A 23414-nucleotide genomic window follows, 5' to 3' on the forward strand; every position below is an offset into this window, starting at 1 on the left:
CCAGTTTGTTTTCATAATTATTTCAGTATGTCTAAACATAGATACCTACATTTAAAAAAAAATTTTGGACATTTCTTAGGGAATAAAAAATACAATAGTGGGGCTGGTGCTGTAGCGTAGCAGGTAAAGCCACTTCCTATAAGGCCAGCCTGTAAGTCCTTGCTGTTCCACTTCCCATCCAGCTCTCTGTCATAGCCTGGGAAAGCAGTGGAAGATGGCCCAAGTCCTTGGGCCCCTGCACCCACGTGGGAGACCTGGAAGAAGCCCTGGCTCTTGGCTTTAGATTGGCACAGCTCGGCCATTGTGGCCAACTGGGGGGTGAACCAGTGAATGGAAGACCTCTCTCTCTCTCTCTCTATGCCTCTCCTTCTTTCTCTATGTAACTCTGATTTTCAAATAAATAAATAAAATCTTAAAAAATACAATAGTACCAGTAATAAAATACATTCTCGGGGCTGACACTGTGGTAGAGTGGGTTAAGTACTGGCATCCCATAATCCCATATGGGCACCGGTTCAAGTCCTGGCTACTCCACTTCCTATCCAACTATGTGCTAATGCACTTGGGAAGGCAGCAGAAGATGGCCTAAGTCCATGGACCCCTGCACCCATGTGTGAGACCCGGGAGAAGCTCCAGGCTCCACCTTCAGCCTGGCCCAGCACTGGCCACTGCGGCCATTTGGGGAGTGAACCAGTACGTAGAAGATTCTCTCTCTCTCTCTCTCTCTCTCTCTGTGTGTGTGTGTGTGTGTGTGTATGTGTGTCTGCCTCTCACTCTGTAACTGACTTTCAAATAAATCTTTATATATATATATATATTCCCAAGATAAAAGTGATAATTGCCTAGTATTTTAGATTTCTTCATTGCATTTAGTCACCTAAAGTGAACAGAATATTCAGCACTCAGGCCAAGAACTGTCAGATTTGAGCTGACCTTTCTTATGAAGATTACCTTTCACAGAAACATGATTAACATTTATAGAGTACCTAGAGAGTTTGCACTTCTCTTTTCTCTATTTCTTCTGTCAGATCAACATCACTGACATTATAAATCACTAAAATATAACTTTTAACTGTCTCTAAATCTGAGAGAATAAAGAGAAAATGCATTTAACTGACTGAAATGTGATACAGAACTGTATGCTTGATTCTATGAGCCAGTGGTTCTAACCAGGTGGGAGCAGTGAGGGCTCACTAGAAATCCATGGAGAACATTCTCAAACTACAACTGCCATTTTCCTCATAAGCCTTTTGTAGTTTAATCAACCTCAGAGAGCCAGAATAATTATCCTGCTGGGGCCTTTGGTCTATGACCAAAAACTGTCAAATTCTCCTTCTTGGAGATAACTATATTCTCAGAGATACCTGCCATCGATTTTCACGGTTGCCTAAGTACATCTCTACCTATTAACTAATTACTTTTGCTTTCAACTTTATTTTCTTTAAATTTAGTTTAAAATGTTAAGTCAGGAAACCTTTAGTAGTATGGATTTTCTAAAATAGTATCTTTCCCTTCTATTTGCTTACAAGTGTCATGTTAACAATGGGAATAATCTAAAGGATAACTCATGCCCTGACCATGGGAAATAAATTAAATTAATTAATTTTCCATAACAGTTTTTAAAAATTTTAAGAGAATTCTGGTTTGCAAAGTAAACATCTCAATCATTTCTTATGAAGAAAACAAAGACAAATTTGACTGCTTCAGGGATACTTTCCTAAATAGCTTCCATGTGCTTCTCCATCTGGCACATTGCAAAACGTCCTTTAACTTCTAATGCCTAAGTAAAATTTCACAGCCTCTCTGAATCCTGGAAGTTCAGGGAACTACAAACACATTCTGAACACACCAAGTTCCAGTCTCTTTGAAAAGCAGTAGTAGGCGGTCATTGAAGGGACCACTTGAAATCACTAAAAGAGCATAGAGAAGCCAGAATCTCTTTTGGGAAAATCTTACATACTAGGAAACCAACCGAGACCGAGGAACTGGCTGTAAACACTGATTTACCTCCTTCATGGTTCACAGGGCACATGCTCATCAGCTGGGCACACACAGAGTTACGTTTTTTTGTTTTACTTTTAAAATTTTATTTAAGTTTTAGAAATTTCACATGCCTCATATATACAGATTTAGGAACATAGTGATACTTTCCACCCTATCCTCCCTCCTGTCCATACTCCTACCCTTCTTCCTTCTCCCTCTCCTAGTCTCACTCTTAATTCTTACAAAGATCTATTTTCAGTTTACTTTATACTCATAAGATTAACCCTACACTAAGTAAAGAACTCAACAAATAGTTTGAAGAAGAAAACACTGTTCCTCATCAGCAGAGACAAGGGCTGTAAACAATCATTGAATCTGGAATTATGATATTCCTTGAACACAGTTCTTTTGGCCCTCATTGACCCATATGGCCATTTTTGACTCCCTTCATTGGTGGTGGTCTCCAGGCACAAGAATAATAGATAAATGGAAGAGTATGTTACTTGATTGAACTTACCCACTCGAAACTCAAGGACATCAAATTGACAGTCTTGATGACTTTCTAGGGAGAAATGCTTAAAGTGAAGATAAATGGATGAATTCCCCTGATTTGGATTGTTGATAGTCCATTCACAGTTGAGGTTTCTTGAGTAATTGGCGACTCCATTAAAGCCAGGAGAAGTAAAGTTTCCTGTAGGAGCGTTTGTAAGAAACCCACCACACACTACAAAAACAAAAGACAACAGAGAAAGTAGTAGTAAGATTGATGCAGTCACTAATGACACAAACAATCAAGCAACAATAAAGTGACTAAAATCACAACAGCAACATCACTGGGTGGATTTTTTTCTGTACGCAGTCAGGTTATGAGTAAGGGATATACGAACTATGGAAGACATTTCTGTGGGTCATTATAAAGGAGTGATGTATGAAACAAATAGTTGTTTACTTCTCTATCAGGATGGATTAGGTGCCTACCTGCAGATTAGGCTCTGTATCACACATCTAAATTTGAGTTCAATTTTCATTACTACTTAATTTAGAGGAATACCCAAATATACCTAATGGTAGATCTCAATGGATTCTGATAAGCAATTCTCCACTTAATTAAAAAGTTTAATTGGATCAAACAGATAATATAACACTAAAGTGCCAATGAATTTGCCCCTTTAAATGAGGGGGTTAATGCCGCTTCTATCAATGAAATACACTGTTTTCTTTAAGACATTCACTTCCCCTCCTCCTAAATTTTAAAAAGCCCAGGTAACAGCACCAATTCAGAAAGTAGGAGGGTCATTATACTAAGAGGTGACAACTTGATGAATTTGGACATATTGTATATCAAATGCAACCCCCTCCCACGTTGATTTTCACTGGAAATATGTATACAGACAGCAGTCAAAGTGTTCTGTCCCAATAAAGTTAATTATTCTCTAGGAGTAAGTTACCCTGTAAGAGGTGGATAGTCTCTTTCTGTACAGATACCAAGTAAAGATTCCAGAACTAGCAACCAACACTAATGGCAGCATTACATGGCTTGCTCAAGAAGCTTGTCTGGCAACACTTAAAATCAAAGTTTTAAATTCATCACAGCAGTTTTATGTCTGAATTCAGACAGCTTTCTTCTGTCTGGAGTGGGTTTTCTCTTTGGCCTTGTGTTGAGAAACCCAGCTGTACCTTTGCTCACTAAGCAGACAAGAGAAAGTTCATCTGTGGTTGGCAGCAGCTGTGCGGGTCAGCAGTACGTTTGCTTAAAATGAGGTGCATTTAAAGCACCCCTCATTACCTGCATCTTCACTGGACGTGTAGGAGGCCAGGAACCCTCCATAGGGCCTGGATCCATCTGTGAAAAAGACGACCTTCATTGTGTTCGCCGAAGACTGGATCATGTTGCTTGCGTTCACGTTACTGCACAGCCTCTCCAGCTGGGGTGAGTTACTCCTCAGGCCATTGAATACCTGTGGGAAACATGCTTTAGCCTTTAGCTATGCAGTCCACCTGACTGAATATTTCCTAGGAGGTGACAGTCACAGCCCAGACCCGTTTCTTACAGGGGAACCCTGCACTACAATTAATTACTTAACAATACAGGCCCCTTAGAGAAGGTGTTGCGGCGACAATAGCTTATGCTGCTGTGTGGGCCACCCAACTCCCATATCAGAATGCTGGGTTGAGTTCCACCTGCTGTGCTTCAATTCAGCTTCCTGCTAATGCAATCTGGGAAGCAGCAAATGGTGTCTCAAGAGCTTGGGCCTCTGAATCTCACTGAGAAAATCGGAGACAGTTCTAGACTGCTGGTCTTAGCCTACCCTGACGCTAGATGTTGAGGGCAAAGATGTAAGATCTATCCTCTCTCTCTCTCTTTCTCTCTCTCTCTCTCCCTTTCAAGTAGATGAAAATAAATAAGCAAACACTAAGAAAAGAAAACACAAGGACAGGCTCCTCTCCCTGTGCCACAAGCTACAATGTTACCCTGAACACAGATCACTTTGCTAAATGAAAGTTTTGGAATAATGTCCTCCTGCCAAGTGGTGACAAATGAAAGACTGCCGGGCTCTGTGTAACTGAGACCTGAGCTCCACAGGTAAAGCACAAGCACCGTCATGCTCACATCACAGTTTGCAGAGTTCACTGATGGGCGATTGTCCTTAACAATGTATCAAGACATTTGCTGTTTGGAAAGAAGGCTTAAATATTAGTCTCTGGTGGTCTTAAAAAAACAATAAGTCTAATATTTAAAAATAACTTGAAATGTAATTTTAGAAATCTATTTCAATATAAATAGAAGAAATAATTCTTTTATAATTACTTGTGGATTCAAATCTCTAATTTTCTTATTTGGAATTTGAAAAATGTATATTGACTCTAAAATATTAAACTAACTCTAGTTAGTCACATAGTTATTATAATTGCAAAGTATTATTACAGTACTGTAAAAAAACACAAATGAATGTTTTAGCAGTCTTAGTTTTCACAATACAAAAAATATCCAGGAGAAATAAATGAACAATAAGCCATTGGTTTAGTGATTGATATTCCTGTCTGTAAAAAGGCTTTGAATGGCTCACAATCAGCAATAGTTTTGCAGACTACTGCACTAAGAGCTATGCAGAAGCAGAATTCTCTATAACAAAGATGAAAGCTTTTTATTTAGTATAATTAACCATTACAGTCAGTTCTTTGGAGGCTTCTGGTTTAAAGCGTCTACTGGCTCACAGGACCAGACAGAAGATTTCCTCTCATTTACTGAACAAAGTGGCAGGCTCTACCAATCACCCACTCAGATTATCTTATCCAGTCTGCACAATGCTCTCTCAAGCATATAATAGTATCCCTGTTTTCCAGATTAAACACTAGAATTCAGAAAGATTATGCAATTTGCTTAAGTCCAAAGAACAAGCCATTAACAGCAATAGGATTCAAACCATCCCTCTGATTACAAACCATGGGGCAATGCATGAAGAAACAAAAGACAAGAATATTTCAGAAACACTGGAAATAGGACTGGACAACATGTTGCCAGAATCTAAAGGCATTATAGTCAATTACAAGACTAATGGGACATGTCAGAAAGTGACTGATGGCCTGTATCCCTGCCTGTATATCTGTCCCTGACCTAGAATCATGACTGAAAACTGTGCAGTCATCCACTTATCATATTCTTTTAGAAGCAACCAGAGTGTTATTTCCATTCTTGTCTCAAATGCCTTTTACATGCAGGAACTACAGCTCTCAGAAAACAACTGGGTAGGCAGTGGGCACACCATTCAGGACAGGCTCTGTGATTTTACACTATAAGTGTGCACAAAATCAGACACAGGTCTCACTGTAGAGCATGGTAGCTTTTCCTTTTCCCATGTCAGAGAGTCAGATAGGCAGCTAGCATTGGAGGGATTTTATGCTCAGTCCAGCTGGACAAGGTATTACACTAGCATCAGTGCACTTCAGGCTGCCCCACTCCATCTGCAGATCTTAGCAAGCCATTCTTTCTTTCTTTCCTAATTTTTTCTTTCTGGCAAGCTCTCAAGTAAGTGAAAGGTGGGAAAAGGACAATACACATACCCTTGTCTGGAGGAGTGTGAAAACTAAACAAACAAACACTGAACACAAAAATATATTTCAGAGAAAAAGAATATAGACATCATATTAAAGATTCAGAAAAGAAATTATTTCAGAAAGCAATTCTTTGTTGGAGTTTTAACCTCCCTGAGAGAAAAGACCCGTGGGTCTGACATCTGTAGGTTTGCCTGCTTTAAGAGTCAATCCCCCCATGAAGCCCACCAGCTGACAGCCCCAGCCATGCACACATAGCTTCCAGTTAGCCTTTCAGGACTTTCATCTTAGATGGGAATGAGCAGCCGCGGATCCAAAACATTTGGGAAACGTCTGATGTAAAAGGCAGAGACCAATTTAAATAAGAAGATAGGAACTCGAAGGAAACTGTCCCCAAAAGCAGCAGCATACAACTTACAAATTATGATTACTATATTCTTATGTATATAAATATGCTGAATGTACAATGTTTGGGGATATATGTGAAAATATATTTATATGTGTATATATATTTATAATATCTAGTCAAAGAATGAAAGTAAAATAAGGATAATTCCAGGTATACACGTTCTCAAAAAACTTATCAACTATAGCCATTCACCTAGGGAGCTACAAGGGCAAATACTTCACCAACAAGAGGGAATTAACAAAGAAAGGAAATGCATGGTATCACAAAGCCAGGTATCCATCCCAGGAGAAGAATGAAAGGACTTGCAGATTTGATGGTGAAGAGAAATCCTGAAATGACAGCTCATACCAGGCTTGCAGCTGTTGTCTAAAGGCCCAGGGAAGAATACTGCTCAAGAAAATAAATGGAACTGATAGGTATATTTCACTAATGTGAAAAGGACATAATCTATTGGAAAAATAAAGCAAATGTTGTTATAGTGCATTACTTGGCTTAGCTGTGAATGGTTTTTACATAATCATAGTAATGTAAACACTTGAATGACAATTTAAACAAAAACTATGTGTTGGGGGCAGTATGTAAATTGTGAACACTCAAGTGCACCTTTGGTGATGGAGAGTTAATTCCTCATCTCCCAAGGCAGGATGTGGACAGAGTAGTGGAATAGGAACGTTCCAAATGAAACAATGACATACATACCACTAGGGGTTACTAAAAGAGAGATGGCTTGGACATCTATGATTAAGCAATAGGGAGATGACATTTGAGAATTGGTTTGGAATTTGTGGTTATTATTATAAATAAAATTTGACTTTATATTATCTTTCCTCTAGGACACACAAATATTCTGTGGGTAAAATTCCTAATAATCATTGCATTCTACATTCAATATTATTTAAACTATGAAAGGGAAGAAAACTACTATCAGTATTATCAAAATACATATCAAAATTTTTGTAATAGTTGTATAGAGTTCCAAAATTATAAGTTTTTATTTTCTGAATTCTCCAAATATTGTTCAATAAATATATCTTATTTTTATAATCAGAAAAAATGATTAAAATTTGTATTCAAGAGGAATTTATATTAAATGATTATAACTACATAAAATTATGCAAGGAAATATAAGAAAACACATCAAACTAAGGTATGGTGGAATGAATAATTTTTCTACCTCATCTTTACTTATTTATCTGTCATCTATCTATACAATCAATAACAAGAAAAAACATTCTTTTAAAATAAACAAACAATCCAAAATGTTCTGGCTCTCAAATAAAACACTGATTTCCCTATTTCTAAAATATGATAATAGACAATATTTCAGTCCTTTTGACTTGGGAAAAAAATTTGAAGGTTGAATGGAAACATTTTAGGGTAACACAAAGTGTTAATAATATACCACTTGTTTCGCAGTTTTGAAATTCCTTACCCAACAGGAGACAACTAAACTGAAAAAAAGTGGCTGATGTTTTAAAAAGACAGTAATAGTACTCCTTGTCCTGACTGTTGATATACAACTTAATACTTTATCCCTTTTAGTATTTTTTTTTGTTCTACTTAATACTATTGGTTGAACTCTGTAATTAACACACAATTATTCTTAGGTGTTTAAATTTAACTGAAAAGGGATCTCTGTTAGATATAAGAGTGGGAATAAGAGAGAGAGGAGATGTACAATTTGGGACATGCTCAAGCTGACTTGCCCCAAATGGTAGAGTTAGAAACATACCAGGGGATTACAATTCAATCCCATCAAGCTGGCATGTACCAATACCATCTCACTAGTCCAAGTGATCAATTTCAGTTCACAATTGATCATACTGATAGGTCTAAGAGTCAAAGGGATCACATAAACAAGACTAGTGTCTGCAAATACTAACTGATAGAATAAAAAAGGGAGAGAACGGTCCAACATGGGAAGTGGGATACACAGCAGACTCATAGAATGGCAGATGTCCTAAATAGCACTCTGGCTATCAGAATCAGCCCTTAAGGCATTCGGATCTGGCTGAAGAGCCCATGAGAGTATTTTAGGCATGGAAAGCCAAGACACTCTGAAAAAAAAAAAAAAAGACCTAAATGAAAGATCTCTGCGAGTGAGATCCCAGTGGAAAGAACGGGCCATCCAAGAAGGAGGTACCTTTCTCTGAAGGGAGGAGTGAATTTCCACTTTGACTATGACCTTGTCTAAATAAGATCGAAGTCAGCGAACTCAAAAGGCTTCCATAGCCCTGGCAGCTCACAACAAGAGCCTAGGGTGATTACTGATGCCATAAACAAGAGTGTCAATTTGTTAAGTCAACAACAGGAGTCACTGTGCACTTACTCCTCATGTAGGATCTTTGTCCTTAGTGTGTTGTTCAATGTGAATTAATGCTGTAACTAGTACTCAAACAGTATTTTACACTTTATGTTCTGTGTGGGTGCAAATTGTTGAATCTTTACTTAATATATACTAAATTGATCTTCTGTATATAAAGAGAATTGAAAATGAATCTTGATGTGAATGGAATGGGAGAGGGAGCGGGAGATGGGAGGGTTGCAGGTGGGAGGGAAGTTATGGGGGGGAAAAAGCCAGTGTAATCCATAAGCTGTACTTCGGAAATTTATATTTACTAAATAAAAGTTAAAAAAAAAGAAAGCAAACTAGGAAACCAAAAAATTTCAGAAAAAATATTGCATTCATAAAAAAAATGACAGTAATAGTTGTGGGGAGCAAACCGGACTAGACTGAGTTACTGGAATTAAGACTTATTCTATGCATCTGCTCTCCCACAATATGGCGCTGGGAGAGAAGTAAACAGCTTCCGCACAGCTGCCTCCAGTTCAGCTAATAAACTGTAGGACTTGCTCCTGATTGGAGGAGAGCAGCGTACTCGGCGTGTGGGCAGCCGAGTTGGGATTGGCGGAGGAGGACTATAAAGGAGGAGAGAGACGGCATGCACCGGGAACATCTATGGGGAACATCTAAGGGAACCCGTGCAGCCCCCGAGAAAGCCGGCCGGCGGTGTGCCGCTCCCCTGCGGAAGTGGGGAATGCGGCCAGGGGGAACTGCCCTTCCATGGAGGTGGAAGGGATAGTAGCCAACCCGGGAAGAACCAGCAGCAAACCCGGGGAGGGCCGAGCAGACGAAAGAACAGCGCAGGGTCCTGTGTTGCTCCTCCACGAAGAGGGGGAGCGACAATAGTACTCCTGATATTATTGATTTACTCAGCAATTACTATCTCTATGTACAGGCACTGGGGATTCAGCAGTGAATGAAACTAAGTGCTTGCCGTCATGGAGACTATATTCTAGTTGGGGATCAGAGAACAAACAACTATGAGGAGTGTCTACTGGTGTGATGGGTTTGAAGACAATAATGCAGGGCAGGGACAGCCAGGGTGGGAAATATTTAATACAGGGTAGTTAGACACATCCTCAGGACGTGAACCCGGCGGCCTTCTGAGAAGCATTGCAGATGGAAGCAAATGTGAAGCCATGACCTGGGGCCAAGTGGCTGAATCCTAGTGTGCAGCTAGAAGAGGAGTTTGAGATAAAATGGGCAGAAAGAAAGCGGAGGGGCAGAAGAGAATGTTGGGCTGGGTGGGCCATTGCAAACATTTGGGATTTTCCTCTAACCATTAGGGAATTTTCAATGAGAACAACATAATCTGATTTAGGTTTGAAACCATCATGCTGACTACTGTGTTGAGAATATAAGGAGACAAGGATGGAAGGGGGGAGACCAGCCAGTTATGAAAATAATCGAAGTGAGTGGTGTTTTTAAAAAGTGGTAGTGAATGAGACTTGCTTATGGATGAAATAATGGACATTAAGATTTTGACGTGAGCAACCACGAGTTTGGAATTGTTATTTACTAAGATAATAGAGACTGCAGAAGAGGCAAGTAGAGTGGATAAATGTTTTCATATTAGTTTAATGTATCTATGTATACACACACATACAGATATGTGCATTCCCATGGAAGCATATATATATGTATATATACACATAGGTGTATGTATGTACTTGTATGTATATCACTTCAGAGTTAACAATACATAGCCATAAACTATCTAACAATGTTTCAGTCAATGAGGAACTGCACATACAATGGTCCCATCACATTATAATAGAGCTGAAAAATTCTCATCACCTAGTAGTATTACTGTACCTTGCATACATTTCAATGCGGTTAGATACCCAAATACTTACCATTGTGTTACAATTGCCTATAGTATTCAGCACACTAATGTGGTGTGCAGGTTTGTATCACACACAGCAATAGGCTGTATCAAATAGGCTCGGCATACAGTAAGCTGTACCACCTTAGTTTGTGTAAACACAAGTTAGGATGTTGACACAATGGTGAAATCACCTCCTGATGTATTTCTCAGAATTCATTATGTATTCTGTCCTTAAGCAATGCATGACTGTTATTCACTCTCATAAACCTCATTGGCTGTCACTTGCTAAGGGACACCACAAATGCTGAGGGCACATCTCTAGTCCTTTAACTTGGAGGGTGGGAAGGCAGCCTTGGTCTCCCACAGGAACCCTTCAATACCTCTTACAGAAAGCAGTGATTATGCAGGACTCCTCATCTCTCTAACACTTGTGCTATCACTGTGGCCCCCCGCAGCTACGTGCTGCTTTAGGCTAGCTTTCACCTTACTGTGTCAAATGTAGTGATCATTTGCTCTAAAGATTTATCCTATGACTCCGAGGTACTTAGTGATAGCTGATAGTCTCTTATCACAACTTTTACAATTATTTAGCATATTTTATGATGATTTTTTTGCTCCCTAAAATGCATCGAATTGAGCAGAGATAGAGTTGCATAGATGACAATATTCCTGACCTAGTTTTCTGACTGTGATGTATAGGTCAATAGTATCCTTGACTGCACGAACACTTACGATCACATGCTCATTGCTGCAGGATGGGTGAGCTTCCAGCCTGAGGTCGTTGAATGTGAGGGTGATCCGCCTTCCTTCCTGCACAGTGATTCTCCACTCACAGAGCCGGCCATGAGGATTGGGGTTCGGGTAGTTGGGAGAACTAAATGTTCCAGTAGGGCCCTGGAGATCCCCGCCACATTCTGAGGGGCGGGGGCAAAAAAGGAAAACTCATGATTAAATTAAAAGACTCCCTTCATACAGAATTTTCTTAAATTATTCATCTAGATAAAATCTCGCCCTTATTTATCCTTATTTGTATGTGAGGACTTTTAGAGAATTTCTCTCTGTTAATATTTAATATTTGCTACCATGGATGACAGTTCATTGACAGCATTTTAATTATCACAGTGGTCCAAGATATGTGAAAGACCAACAAATGCAATGAACTTAAGCTGTAAACTTAGTGGCACAACAGGTTAATGCACCACCTGCCTCACTGGCATCCCATATGAACATTGATTCAAGTCCTGGCATCTCCACTTCTGATCCAACTCCCTGCTAATGTGCCTGGAAAAGAAAGTAGATGGCGGCCCAAGTACTTGGGTCCCTGTTATCCATGTGGGAAACCTGGATGGAGTTCCAGGCTCCTGGCTTTGGTCTGCCCAGAACTGGATGTTGTAGCCATCTGGGGAGTGAACCAGTGGATGGAAAATCTTTTTTTCCCCCTCTCTCTGTTACTCTGACTTTTAAATAAATAAGTCATTAAAACAATAATCCAGTTTTTTCAGACAAGATATTTATTTACCCTGAGAGTTTCAGGGTTTTCAGGGAATGCAAATTCTGGCTAACAACAAGACTAATTCTGGCTTTCTTGAGAGGGGTATTACAGTATAGTTCTCATCCCCTTATGACATCATTCATGATGTTAGCAACTTTCCTCTGTAGCATTTATCACAGTCACAATTTTTCATTTGTTGATGTGACTCTGGATTAATGGCTGCTTCTCCACTGACTTGAAGATCCCAGCAGACAGGGTCATGTTTGTTTGGGTTTTTCCCATGACTGTCACAGCAGTGCCTAGCACAGTGTCCATCCACTGTATGGGATCAACAGTGTTTTATTTATTTATTTCCTAAGAATCACTGAACTCACCTGCTATGCTGGATTCAAACCTCAGCCTGAATCCTGGTGCAGTAAGAGAGCCATCGGTGACGAACCTGACAGAAGCAACATTGCTAAAAGTGTCTATGCTGTCAGGAAGGCCGTTTCCACAGTATCTGCCTAGGCTGTTTCCTGCGGGAGTCAGGAAATAAATTGATGTTCAGGTGACTGGTTTCATTCAATCTCTACCCAAGGTGCTCTGTCCAAACAAAGAAAATAATAAAAGACAAAACCCTGTCCAGGCAGAAATGGCAAGAAAAGCAGAAAAGCCACATATTCAAATGTCTGAAGAAATGTAGGAGAAATGCAGCTAATTAGGAGGTTAGCTCCCCACGTGGGGAAGACGTGCCTGTTTATTTAAAAAGGGGCCATGGAAACAGTGACAGGTGTTCTTCTCATGTGATTGCCAGGAGACATGTGTTACTCTTTCATCTCCTAATGGTATGGCTGCCCCTCAAGTAACTCCCTGGGAAGGAGCTGCCTTCTCAGCACCGTGCCTCTCAATGTGGCCTCCAGGGTAAGTTACACACAATGGCCCCTGGGACTTTGGGCACCCATTTTAACAGGTAGACTCGAGGGAGTGAATTACTGCCCAGAGCCAGTTAAGCTGCATTCTCTGCAGAGAATAATCATATTTTTGTCGTTCTTAGATATGAAGAAACTTCAGAAAGTGAACAAACACATGTGAAAATATACACCCCAAAAAGAGCAGCCATATTTCACTCACCAGAGGTGTGGTTTTCCCAGATCTCCACAAAGTCTTTTGCACAGCCAGAGGAGTTCTGAAGGTTGAAACCTTCGAAATGGATGGTGAGATAGTGTCCCGCGGGACCCTGGAGGTGCCACTGACAGAATAAGTCATTTGCATATGGAAGGGTAGGATATCCAGCGCTCTCAATGACACCACTTTGCCCTGATATTGTTCCACCACACTGAGCTGGGGAAAAAAAAAAAAAGGAGCAACAAAACTATTACAGATTTTGCTTTGCTGATTAAATCAGTATATATGAAAACCTTTGGGTGCTACATGAATATGAATTGAAGTTGTGAAAATTCCAAAAATGTTAGGTTAGTGCTTTCCTTGGTATTTGAGATCTGCTATTGATGTAAAGAAAAATGACACCATAAATCCAACTCAATAATGGGAAGCAGCATAGCCTGTAATGACTCAGTAGTCTCTTGGGACATTTCAGAGGCTGAATGAGTGCATGTGGGTTGCATTCCAAGAAATGGCTGATAGATTGACATGGCTTGCCTTCTACCCTGTGTTTTGAAATAGTGAGTCAAACTCAGCTTCAAGGACTGTGGTTGACTGTGGTTGACTGGTGATGTCCGCTGTTTCTAGTTTAGCAATCAAAAAAACATTTAAACTGGTATATCAGAAAAAATTATTGAAAATTACTACTAAATTATTTCTTAGCAGCTGGAGTGATAGCTAGATTGAATTACATATAATTAGACTCAGGATATAAAATAACCTATGGTATAGGTTAAATATTATTACAACTGGACTTCATGAATTTTGCTGTATTGAATATTTGTCTGTTTAGTGTCTAGACTCACTAGATACAAAATTATATGCCAACATGACCATATTATAATGAATTTTCATTACGTATACTTGTTCATTTTTGAAATAAAAAAATTAAAACACAGAATAGAGACATTTAATTGTTAATACAGTGAATGATATACTGGAGACCCAGAGAGGGAAAATGCTCAATTCTTCTACAAATAATAAAGATGATAGAGTTCAAAGTCACTGTTTCAAGTAGTTATATTATTATTTACTATTTACACTACTTTATTACTTAAAGTAAGAAATATATTTCACAATAACAGGAACAGATGAGAATTTAACTGAATGCACTTTTCACAAATAAGTTAGGGAAAAAATGCAAAATATTTGTCAACTAAAAAATATTGCTATTAAATGAAAATCAAAGCAGAAATTAAACTTGATAAATGACTGGTTTTAACCATCCACACTCCTTATTTGTACGGAAATATTTCCAAGGAAATCATTACAATGATTCTTAAAATTGGGCAACATAGAAAGACTTCTTTAAAAGAAAAGGCCCATTTAAAGAAGTTTTAATAGCTTCTTTGTATCACTACTTTCCTATTTATTATTAAAAATATTATTACCTATGGAATATTTGGTCTTGAACCCCACGTGAGTGGGGCTGTTTTCTGACCGGAATCTCAAATACAAAACGCCTCCTGAGGAAAACTGGTTGCCGGGCAGGGACATCCCACAGAGTTTGGAAAGTATGGGTGCATTTGAATCCGCTCCATCCCGCAACTCGAGGTAATTGGAAGTACAGCTAAAGGGGGAAAAAATCCGTTAACTTTACAAGGCCAATTGTTTTGACTTATTTTGATTAAGAAGACTTCTCTAACTTGCTTCTAGTAAATTATTAAGTCATCATTCCCATAGCATAAAACACTACAACAGAGTCAGTTTAAGCTGCATGGCACTTTAAAGTGTTATATAATATTTTTCCTAATGACAATTTTTTTATTAGCAGCTCAAAAGTCAGGTTCGACATGTACTATGATGAAGAATATTTACTTGCCTTCCATATTCTGTTTTATATTTACAAAAAGTCATTTTCAAAACAACCCCTACAGATTTCAACAAAACGCATGTTTCATTTCACATGGCAATTTGATACGTTTCACTTGACAAAGATGAACTCTCTTGTGAGAGCTTTGTGACCAGGGCTAATGTGGTCTCAGCCGGTATTTCCTGTGTGTGTCAAAGAGGACAAGTATTTACCCACTGTTTCCTGAGAAAGTCAAGCCAGCCAGTTAATGCTCAGTAAGTGGAAGCATCCTCTTGTATCTGATACCCAGGGCAGATAAGCAAATACTCTGGTATCTATCTTCTGCAGCACACATGCATTCATGCAAATGCATACACACTTTTCTCAAATGAAAAAGAAAAATACAATCTATTACCTGCTCCCCCATCATGGAGGAAAAGTAAACTATTTTATGACTGAATACAAAATTTAATAGGATTTTCACATTTTGAAAGTTTTTTTTTCTCTAAGTATATCCTGGTTGCTTTTTTTTAACCTTTTATTTAATGAATACAAATTTTATGCATTTCTTAAGCACAATTTTAGGAATATAGTGATTCTTCCCACCGTGCCTGCTCTCCCACCCTCACTCCTACCCCTCTTCTTCCTCCCTCTCCTATTCCCAGTCTTATTTTATACTAAGATCTATCTTCAACTAACTTTATACACTAACCTCCCGTGCAGGACCTCTACCCTCAAAGAGTTGTATTAAGAGAGTTAGCAATAAAACTTGTTTTTAAAGATTTATTCCATTTTAGTGTATTAAGTGTAGGATATACTTCTGTCTCATAAATTTTAGTTAGGCCAAAGTGTCCAACTTCATTGCTTATTTTCTTAGATGCTTTTTAATGACAAAACTTGTTCCCAAAGACTTACTTTCTCAAATGTATTAAGTGAAGGATACTCTTACATCTCATAAGCTATAGTTATGTCTAAGTGCTTGCAAAAAATGAATCACTCTTGGGTGCTTCTTTAAAGTTAAGTAAGTTTTAAAAAAAAAAAAAAAGTGAAATTAACCTTGAGATGGAATGACTTTGAACAGCCCTGAAAAAGTTTCATTCTTTTTTTTTTCTTTTACTGTTTTTTCTTTTATCATACAAATTGACGAACTCTTTACAATCTGGTTTTTTAACAGTCTGTTTAGTTTTCCTTTGTCTTCTCCATAGATTTTCTCTGGGTGCCTTTAAAAATTCTTTTAAAGACAGGGAAATTGTACTGTGCTGTAATTGTGTTAGTCTTGTTTCTAACCCACGTGACCCCCAGTGCCCCATCACATAAATTCCCATTTGTTAAACAGATATTTTATCATTTATGACATTGAATATGAGGCTGGGCCAGTAAATACTCATCTAGCAGAGACACTCTATTTTTCTTTGGGAGGAAGAACAGATAAGATAAATCTCTAACAGCCACCCTCAGTGTCTCTTGAGGGATGTGTCCAGGGTCATGAGGTACATTATCTATGTGCATAATCTGCTCAGCTGATGGAAGAGGGGCTGCCAGGCAACAGGTTCAAAGTTCTAAGCATGTTCCTTTGTTCTTAGATTCCCTATGTATTACATGCGGCTGAGAAAAGAAGAAATAAACTGTTCTGCAACATGACAGCTTAAAAAATACTAGCTTTGGGTAGGAGAAAACTAAACTGGAAATGACTTACTTGGGTGTTGCTTCAATATTGAATTGATCTTCAAATTGCAGTCTGATGAGCTTTTCAGAAGGAGCTGCTATGATCCAAATGCAATCAGCATTCTGGGGATAATTGCCAGGGTAGTTGGGGGAGGTCACGTATCCCGTAGAATCAGCATCATGGATGTAGATATTGCCCCCACAGGCTGTCAGGAAACACAGTTAAAACAATCTACAATCTGGTGACTTAGGACTCAGCCAACTGATGCTATCATTCTTTTTGAAATCAATTTATGTGTATTTCCAGTTCCTTTCATCTGTAAATATCCTTTTCTTCTTAAGTAGATAAATCATAAATTTGCTATAGAGGGAGCTAAGATGTGTGTCACTTGTTCATTTGCCAAATCACCTATTATTGGAAATGTCACTCTTCATTAAAGCCAACAAAATGATTCGGGCTCACGGTGCACACAACAGAACATCACAGAGACATCAGTTCATATCCACCACTCAGATGAGCATGGAAGTGTGAGTAGACTAGCAGTCAGGATTTCCCACTTAGTGTTCAGTTCTATAGAATGATGCACAGCTGGGATCTTAAAATGTTTAAAAGAATAAGCTAATACTATACATATTTCTACAACTCTGTAGGCAACAATTCATTCCATTTCTACAGGATATAGATGTATTTGAAGAGCAAGAGATCAGTGGCATGAAAGAATTAGCCAGTTTTGCAAGATTAAGGAGCTTTTCATACCAGATCAAAGTAATATATAAAAATACTTACCAATAAATTCATTGGCAACTTCAGCAAACAAACTCAGCAGGAGCAAACATATTTACAAACCAATGAAATTACCCTGTCCAATGACCTAACTACATAGATTTTTGACCTGCTAAACTCAACTACGTAGATATTTGACCTGCTAAACTCAAGCAACAGTTATTTCCATCATCACTGAGCCACCAGCAGTCACATCCTGAATTTCGTCATTTCCTACTCCACCGTGTCTAAATCCTAAGTGCAATCTTTTTTGACAGCCTTTATTTAACTCTCTTACTCCATGTCTTTTCTTCAGACTCCTCTTGCAAAATTCCAACTTCACAGTTGGAATGACTTAAGTCATTCATGAAAACTGGTACCACTGTAAATGCATGTTCTCCATTTCAACACTGCCAAGAAATTCACCTATTACTTCAGATATAAACCACGTTAGCTGTTGAAACTTCACAGGCTGGCATTTTAATGTTGTGAATAAAGCTGCCACCTGTGACACTGATATCCCATATGGGCACTGGTTTGAGTTCCGGTTACTCCACTTCCAAACCAGTTCCCTGTTAATGTGCCTGGGAAAGCAACTGAGGATGGTCCAAGTGTTTGGGCTCCTGTACTCACATGGGAGAACCAGAAGAAGCTCCTGGCTCCTGGCTCCTGGCTCTGGCCTGACCTGGCCCTTTGGGGAGTAAACCAGTGTAGAGAAGACCTCTCTCCTCTCTTTTCTCCCTCTCTCTCTGTAACTCTGAATTTCAAATAAATAAATAAATCTTTAAAAAAGAAACTTCACTAGGCTTCCCTTAAACCCTTTATTCTCTCCATTCCGTCTTGATTCTCAGCACACTACACTGAGTTCTACCTTAGGAAGAAAACAAAGCTGTTGGGAATCCCTTTGAATCTCTTCAGTTTGTAATCCCTTATTTGTTATCATCCTTAGTAAATCCATATGCTGATGTCAAAAGTTATCAATGTTAAAGCGTTAGAAATGGGGAAGGCATGAAAATAAATATGACAGAAAGAGACAGATGAAGGAGACAGAAGGGTGGCTGTCACTAAGCAACATGGTTGAATGAGTAAGTAGATAGAAACAAGGGTGTTGTGTTTAAGTTTAACATTAAGCAGTGTTGTCAAATCAACTTTCAGTATATCTAAATTGCCACAAAACACTGAGTTTAAAAATACAAACCAAGACTGAGTCTGTGGTCTATAAAAATGGAAAAGCAGAGTATCTTAGGGTGGGCTGAGGTCTACTCACTATACCGATATCCCTTTAGTCTGACACGAAATCCTGCCATTCACAACTAGCCACCAAGCTCAGTGCATAGGTTGGGAGGGATGAGAAGCTCTCAAGCTATAAAACAATGATGCCAGGGTCCACAGAGTTGTGCTAGGGCTTCCTCTCCCCATCTAAGTGCCAGAGCTGTGCATGCTGGGAAGTGACAGACGTAGGGTCCCTATCGTTTTAGACCCTCTTCAAGCTCTTAGGTATTTTTCTGTGATGTCAAAGGAGATTTTATTTCTTTTAAATGAAAATATGATCCTGAATTTAAATTATCATATTTGGGAGAACATGCAACAAAGATGTACACTGGAATTAATTTGTATTTTGAAATACATTCAGGAATTTTGGATTAAGGTCACAAGATCATGATGAAATGCATATTATATAATTTGGAGGGGGATAAAGATTTATTATTTATATTGCTTTCCACTGACACTACTCCCTTTTCCAACCTCTGAATTTATTCATTCAATTAAAATTATTAAGAACTAAATGTCACAGAATTAAATTATTGCATATCATTAAACACAATTGTAATTGAGTATAATTAAGTAAAGGTAATCTATAATTAAATAAGTAATAATAGAATTGAGGATTATATGTTCATTTATAAGGAAACATACAAATGAGCACAAAACAAGGCATTCATGATTCTTATAACGTTTCTATAATGATTTAACTCACACTTAGACATTTTATGATGGAAAGCACTAAGAAATTTAAAGGATCAATAATATTAACTTATCTTATAGAGCATTTCACTTTGGTCACTAATCTAGAATTATGGTCTTGGAAAAACCCAACCCTTATTTTAGTTGCCCATAAAATAGAAAGAAGGATACCTTCCTTAAAAAGTAGTCATGATGACATACTGATGACATAATGAATGAATTATACATGTTTATTAAATTCTTTATAGTGGGTAGCTATTCTTATTAATGTATTCACTCTTAGTTCAGAAAACATATCTGCCATTTTTTCCCCACAAATTTATATAACAAGAAAGACCAAGCCACAGCAGGAAAAGCACTAATATGATTCTCAGAGCAAGTACTTACCTAAACTCATTGCCTCATAGTTGATTTTAAATCCTTGACCTTCATCACTATCATCAGAAATAAACTGAACAAACATTTGATTGTCTGAAGTGAACAGAGTTGATGAAGGACGACTGCCACAGAAATGACCATTTCCTCCATGAGGTCCCAAGGGTGGAGAATAGATATCAAGTCCATTTTTTAGCTATAAAGACAAATTCAGATTGTATAAACTTAATAAATACAGTTTGCAAAGTCTTATCCATTTATGTCCCAGGAGAGAAAAATCATTGTGTTTCATGAATGAATTCTGTAGAGAAATAACTGGAAAGGGTGGCAAGCAAGACCTACCGCCAGGTAATCTCCCTGGTTGCAAGAAGGATCTCTACTTGGAATCTGAAAGGGCTGCTCAAAATGGACAGCAATGATCTGACCATTCTGGACCAGGACGTGCCAAGAGCAGTTGAGGTTGGGAGTGTAGGTCTCTGGGTACTTGGGAGACGTGATGATCCCTCTGTCTGCATGCAAATATCCACCACAGCCTTACCAGGAAGAAACAAAAAGGGGTTATTAAAATGGCACTGGCAACTGTATTTTAATCCTTTCTTGTTTTTATTGGGGAATTTCAAAGTGTAGGTAATAGAAATGTGGTTTGAAACTAAGTGGAGGAAATAATTAGCAAAATACACATGGAAAGACACAGTACTGGGCACTCAATTTCTTGTTGCTTATTTATTTATTTATTTATTTGACAGGCAGAGTGGACAGCAAGAGAGAGACAGAGAGAAAGGTCTTCCTTTGTGGTTGGTTCACCCTCCAATGGCCGCCGCGGCTGCCACGCTGCGGCCGGTGCACCGCACTGATCCGAAGGCAGGAGCCAGGTGCTTCTCCTGGTCTCCCATGGGGTGCAGGGCCCAAGCACTTGGGCCATCCTCCACTGCACTCCTGGGCCATAGCAGAGAGCTGGCCTGGAAGAGGGGCAACTGGGACATAATCCGGCGCCCCGACCGGGACTAGAACCTGGTGTGCTGGCGCCGCAAGGCGGAGGATTAGCCTATTGAGCCACAGCACTGGCGCTGTTGTTTTTAAAGTCTGGGATAATGAGGTAAGCAATAGAGAAAAATCACTACTTTCATAAACCTTCTTCATAGATGAAAATGGCATGCAATAAACAAATACCCAACCTGTAAGATAGTGATAAGTGTTATAAAACAAAGTGAATGGGTAGAGGGAGACAGATACTTAACAGGGAAGATACAGAAGGCCATGTTCTTGGGGTAAAATCTGAAAAGAAACCTGAATTAAATGAGCGATTGAGTCAAGTGCCTTTGAAGAGATTACTCTAGTCCAGAAAACAGAATAAAGGCTCAAGATGTTAGAGGTACACAATAGAAGTCAGAACAGATGAGATAGAGAGTTCTAAAAGATGATATGCTGGATCAAGCAGGAAACTGAAGCCCTTATTCTGAGTAAGAAGTTACTGAAGGGCATCAGAATGGCATGATGTGTCTTAAATCATAAAATGATCATGGTAAGGGGCCGGCGCTATGGCACAGTAGGTAATCCTCCACCTGCAGTCCAGGCATCCCATATGGGTGCCAGTTCTAGTCCTGGCTTCTCCTCTTCCGATCCAGCTCTCTGCTATGACCTGGGAAGCAACAGAAGATGGCCCAAGTGCTTGGGCTCTTGCACCCATGTGGAAGACCCAGAAGAAGTTCTTGGCTCCTGGCTTTGTATCAGCCCAGCTCTGGATGCTGTGGCCATTTGGGGAGTGAACCAGTGGACGGAAGACCTCTCTCTGTCTCTCCCTCTCACTGTCTGCAACGCTACCTCTCAAATAAATTTAAAAAATTTAAAAATGATCATTGTCTTCAATACTTAAACTGGAAGGGGGTGGTGGTCAGGTAACAACAGAAGCAAGGAGCTAATAAGCAAGGGATTCCCCAAGTCCAAGGAGAGATGATAGAAGCCTGTATTCAGGGCTGGCGCCGCAGCTCAATAGGCTAATCCTCCACCTAGCGGCACTGGCACACCAGGTTCTAGTCCTGGTCAGGGCACCGGATTCTGGCCCTGTTGCCCCTCTTCTGGGCCAGCTCTCTGCTGTGGCCCGGGAGTGCAGTGGAGGATGGCCCAGGTCCTTGAGCCCTGCACCCCATGGGAGACCAGGAGAAGCACCTGGCTCCTGCCTTCGGATCAGTGCCGTGTGCCGGCCGCAGCGTGGCAGCCGTGGCAGCCATTGGAGGGTGAACCAACGGCAAAGGAAGACCTTTCTCTCTGTCTCTCTCTCTCTCACTGTCCACTCTACCTGTTAAAAAAAATTAAAAAAATTTAAAAAAAAAGTTCCAAATTCATGTTAGGTTTGAAATACCTCCCAGACATGGAGCTGTCAAGTATGTAAATATACATATATATGTATATGCATATATACAATATGCATCTATTATGCATATATTTATACACATAGAGACAGCTAGTATATGAAGACATATATTACATATGCATATATTATAGACATATATTCACACAATAGAAATATATCACATACATACCCTGATATATTTGTATATTTCACAATGGTTCTACATCAGATGTCCAATTAAGATAGAAATCCATGAAAGACATATGAGAGAGAGTGAGAAGTTGGGTGTTGAGGAAAGAAAGTAGATGGAGCAGCCATTGATGGGCAGTGTCAGGGACTGAACAACTCATCATCAAGTTCAGGCAGAGAGCTCTTGCAATGAATTAAATTGCAGAGTGGAAATCTATCTTAGGTCAGTCTGATTCCAAAGTCTGTTCTCTTAAACCACTATCTAACCTTCTTGCCTTGAGTGTGAGAAAGATAGTTTATCTTCAGTTGCTCCATATTTTGTAAAGCCATATATAATACTAAAGGAAATATCAGATGAACTTTTAGCATTTGTTTGAGAAATAACTTTAAAATTATGTGTTTTTCTTTTTAAGTTAAAATTATGCCTTCCAGGGCCAGTGCTGTTGTGCAGTAGGTTAATCCTCCTCCTGCAGCGCAGGCATCCCATTTGGGCACCAGTTCGAGTTCCTGCTGCTCCACTTCCAATCCAGCTCTCTGCTATAGCAGCGGAAAGTGGTAGATGGCCCAAATCCTTGGGTTCCTGCACCTCGGTGGAAGATTCAGAAGAAGTTTCTGGCTCCTGGCTTCTGATCAGCGCATCTCTGGCCATTGCAGCCAATTGGAGAGTGAACTAGCAGATGGAAGACCTCTCTCTCTCTCTCTCTCTCTCTCTGCCTCTCCTTCTTCTCTAACTCTTTCAAATAACTAAATCTTTAAAAAATTATGTCTTTCAATATTTGACTATCCCCTTAACTTACCTAGTTTGGATCTTAAATTACTATTGGACTTCATTCATAGTCAAGTTTTCAAAGTCTCAAAGCAGACTACATACGATAGCATCCCATAGACTGTACACATTCTTTAGCTCATCAAATTTGTTTTTTAACTCTTCTACCAACCTTCAAATGGATGATTTCAACTAAGAGATTTATGGAAATATCTTATATATTATTTTTCTTTTTTATTTTCTAGGTTGAAGGGAAATCAATCTTACTGCTGCTTTGATGTATAATGGATATGAACTGTT

The 23414-nt window shown here is 39.1% G+C and overlaps 1 protein-coding gene across 1 annotated transcript in view; it reads right to left on the reverse strand.

The window, feature by feature from the left end:
* Window positions 1–23414, reverse strand: part of CUBN (cubilin) — a 283377-nt gene that overhangs the window by 73092 nt on the left and 186871 nt on the right. Inside the window, exons 42-50 of the mRNA XM_051820614.3 lie at window positions 20152–20342; window positions 19822–20005; window positions 16738–16912; window positions 14641–14819; window positions 13220–13429; window positions 12484–12624; window positions 11350–11531; window positions 3770–3941; window positions 2501–2707 (exon numbers count right to left, since the gene is read on the reverse strand). Coding sequence (XP_051676574.3) covers window positions 2501–2707; window positions 3770–3941; window positions 11350–11531; window positions 12484–12624; window positions 13220–13429; window positions 14641–14819; window positions 16738–16912; window positions 19822–20005; window positions 20152–20342 — 1641 coding nt within the window. The remainder of the gene's footprint in view (window positions 1–2500; window positions 2708–3769; window positions 3942–11349; window positions 11532–12483; window positions 12625–13219; window positions 13430–14640; window positions 14820–16737; window positions 16913–19821; window positions 20006–20151; window positions 20343–23414) is intronic.

Source organism: Oryctolagus cuniculus, chromosome 13 (genome assembly GCF_051225735.1).
Source record: "Oryctolagus cuniculus isolate XC-2025 breed Fujian yellow rabbit chromosome 13, ASM5122573v1, whole genome shotgun sequence".
NCBI lineage: Eukaryota > Metazoa > Chordata > Mammalia > Lagomorpha > Leporidae > Oryctolagus > Oryctolagus cuniculus.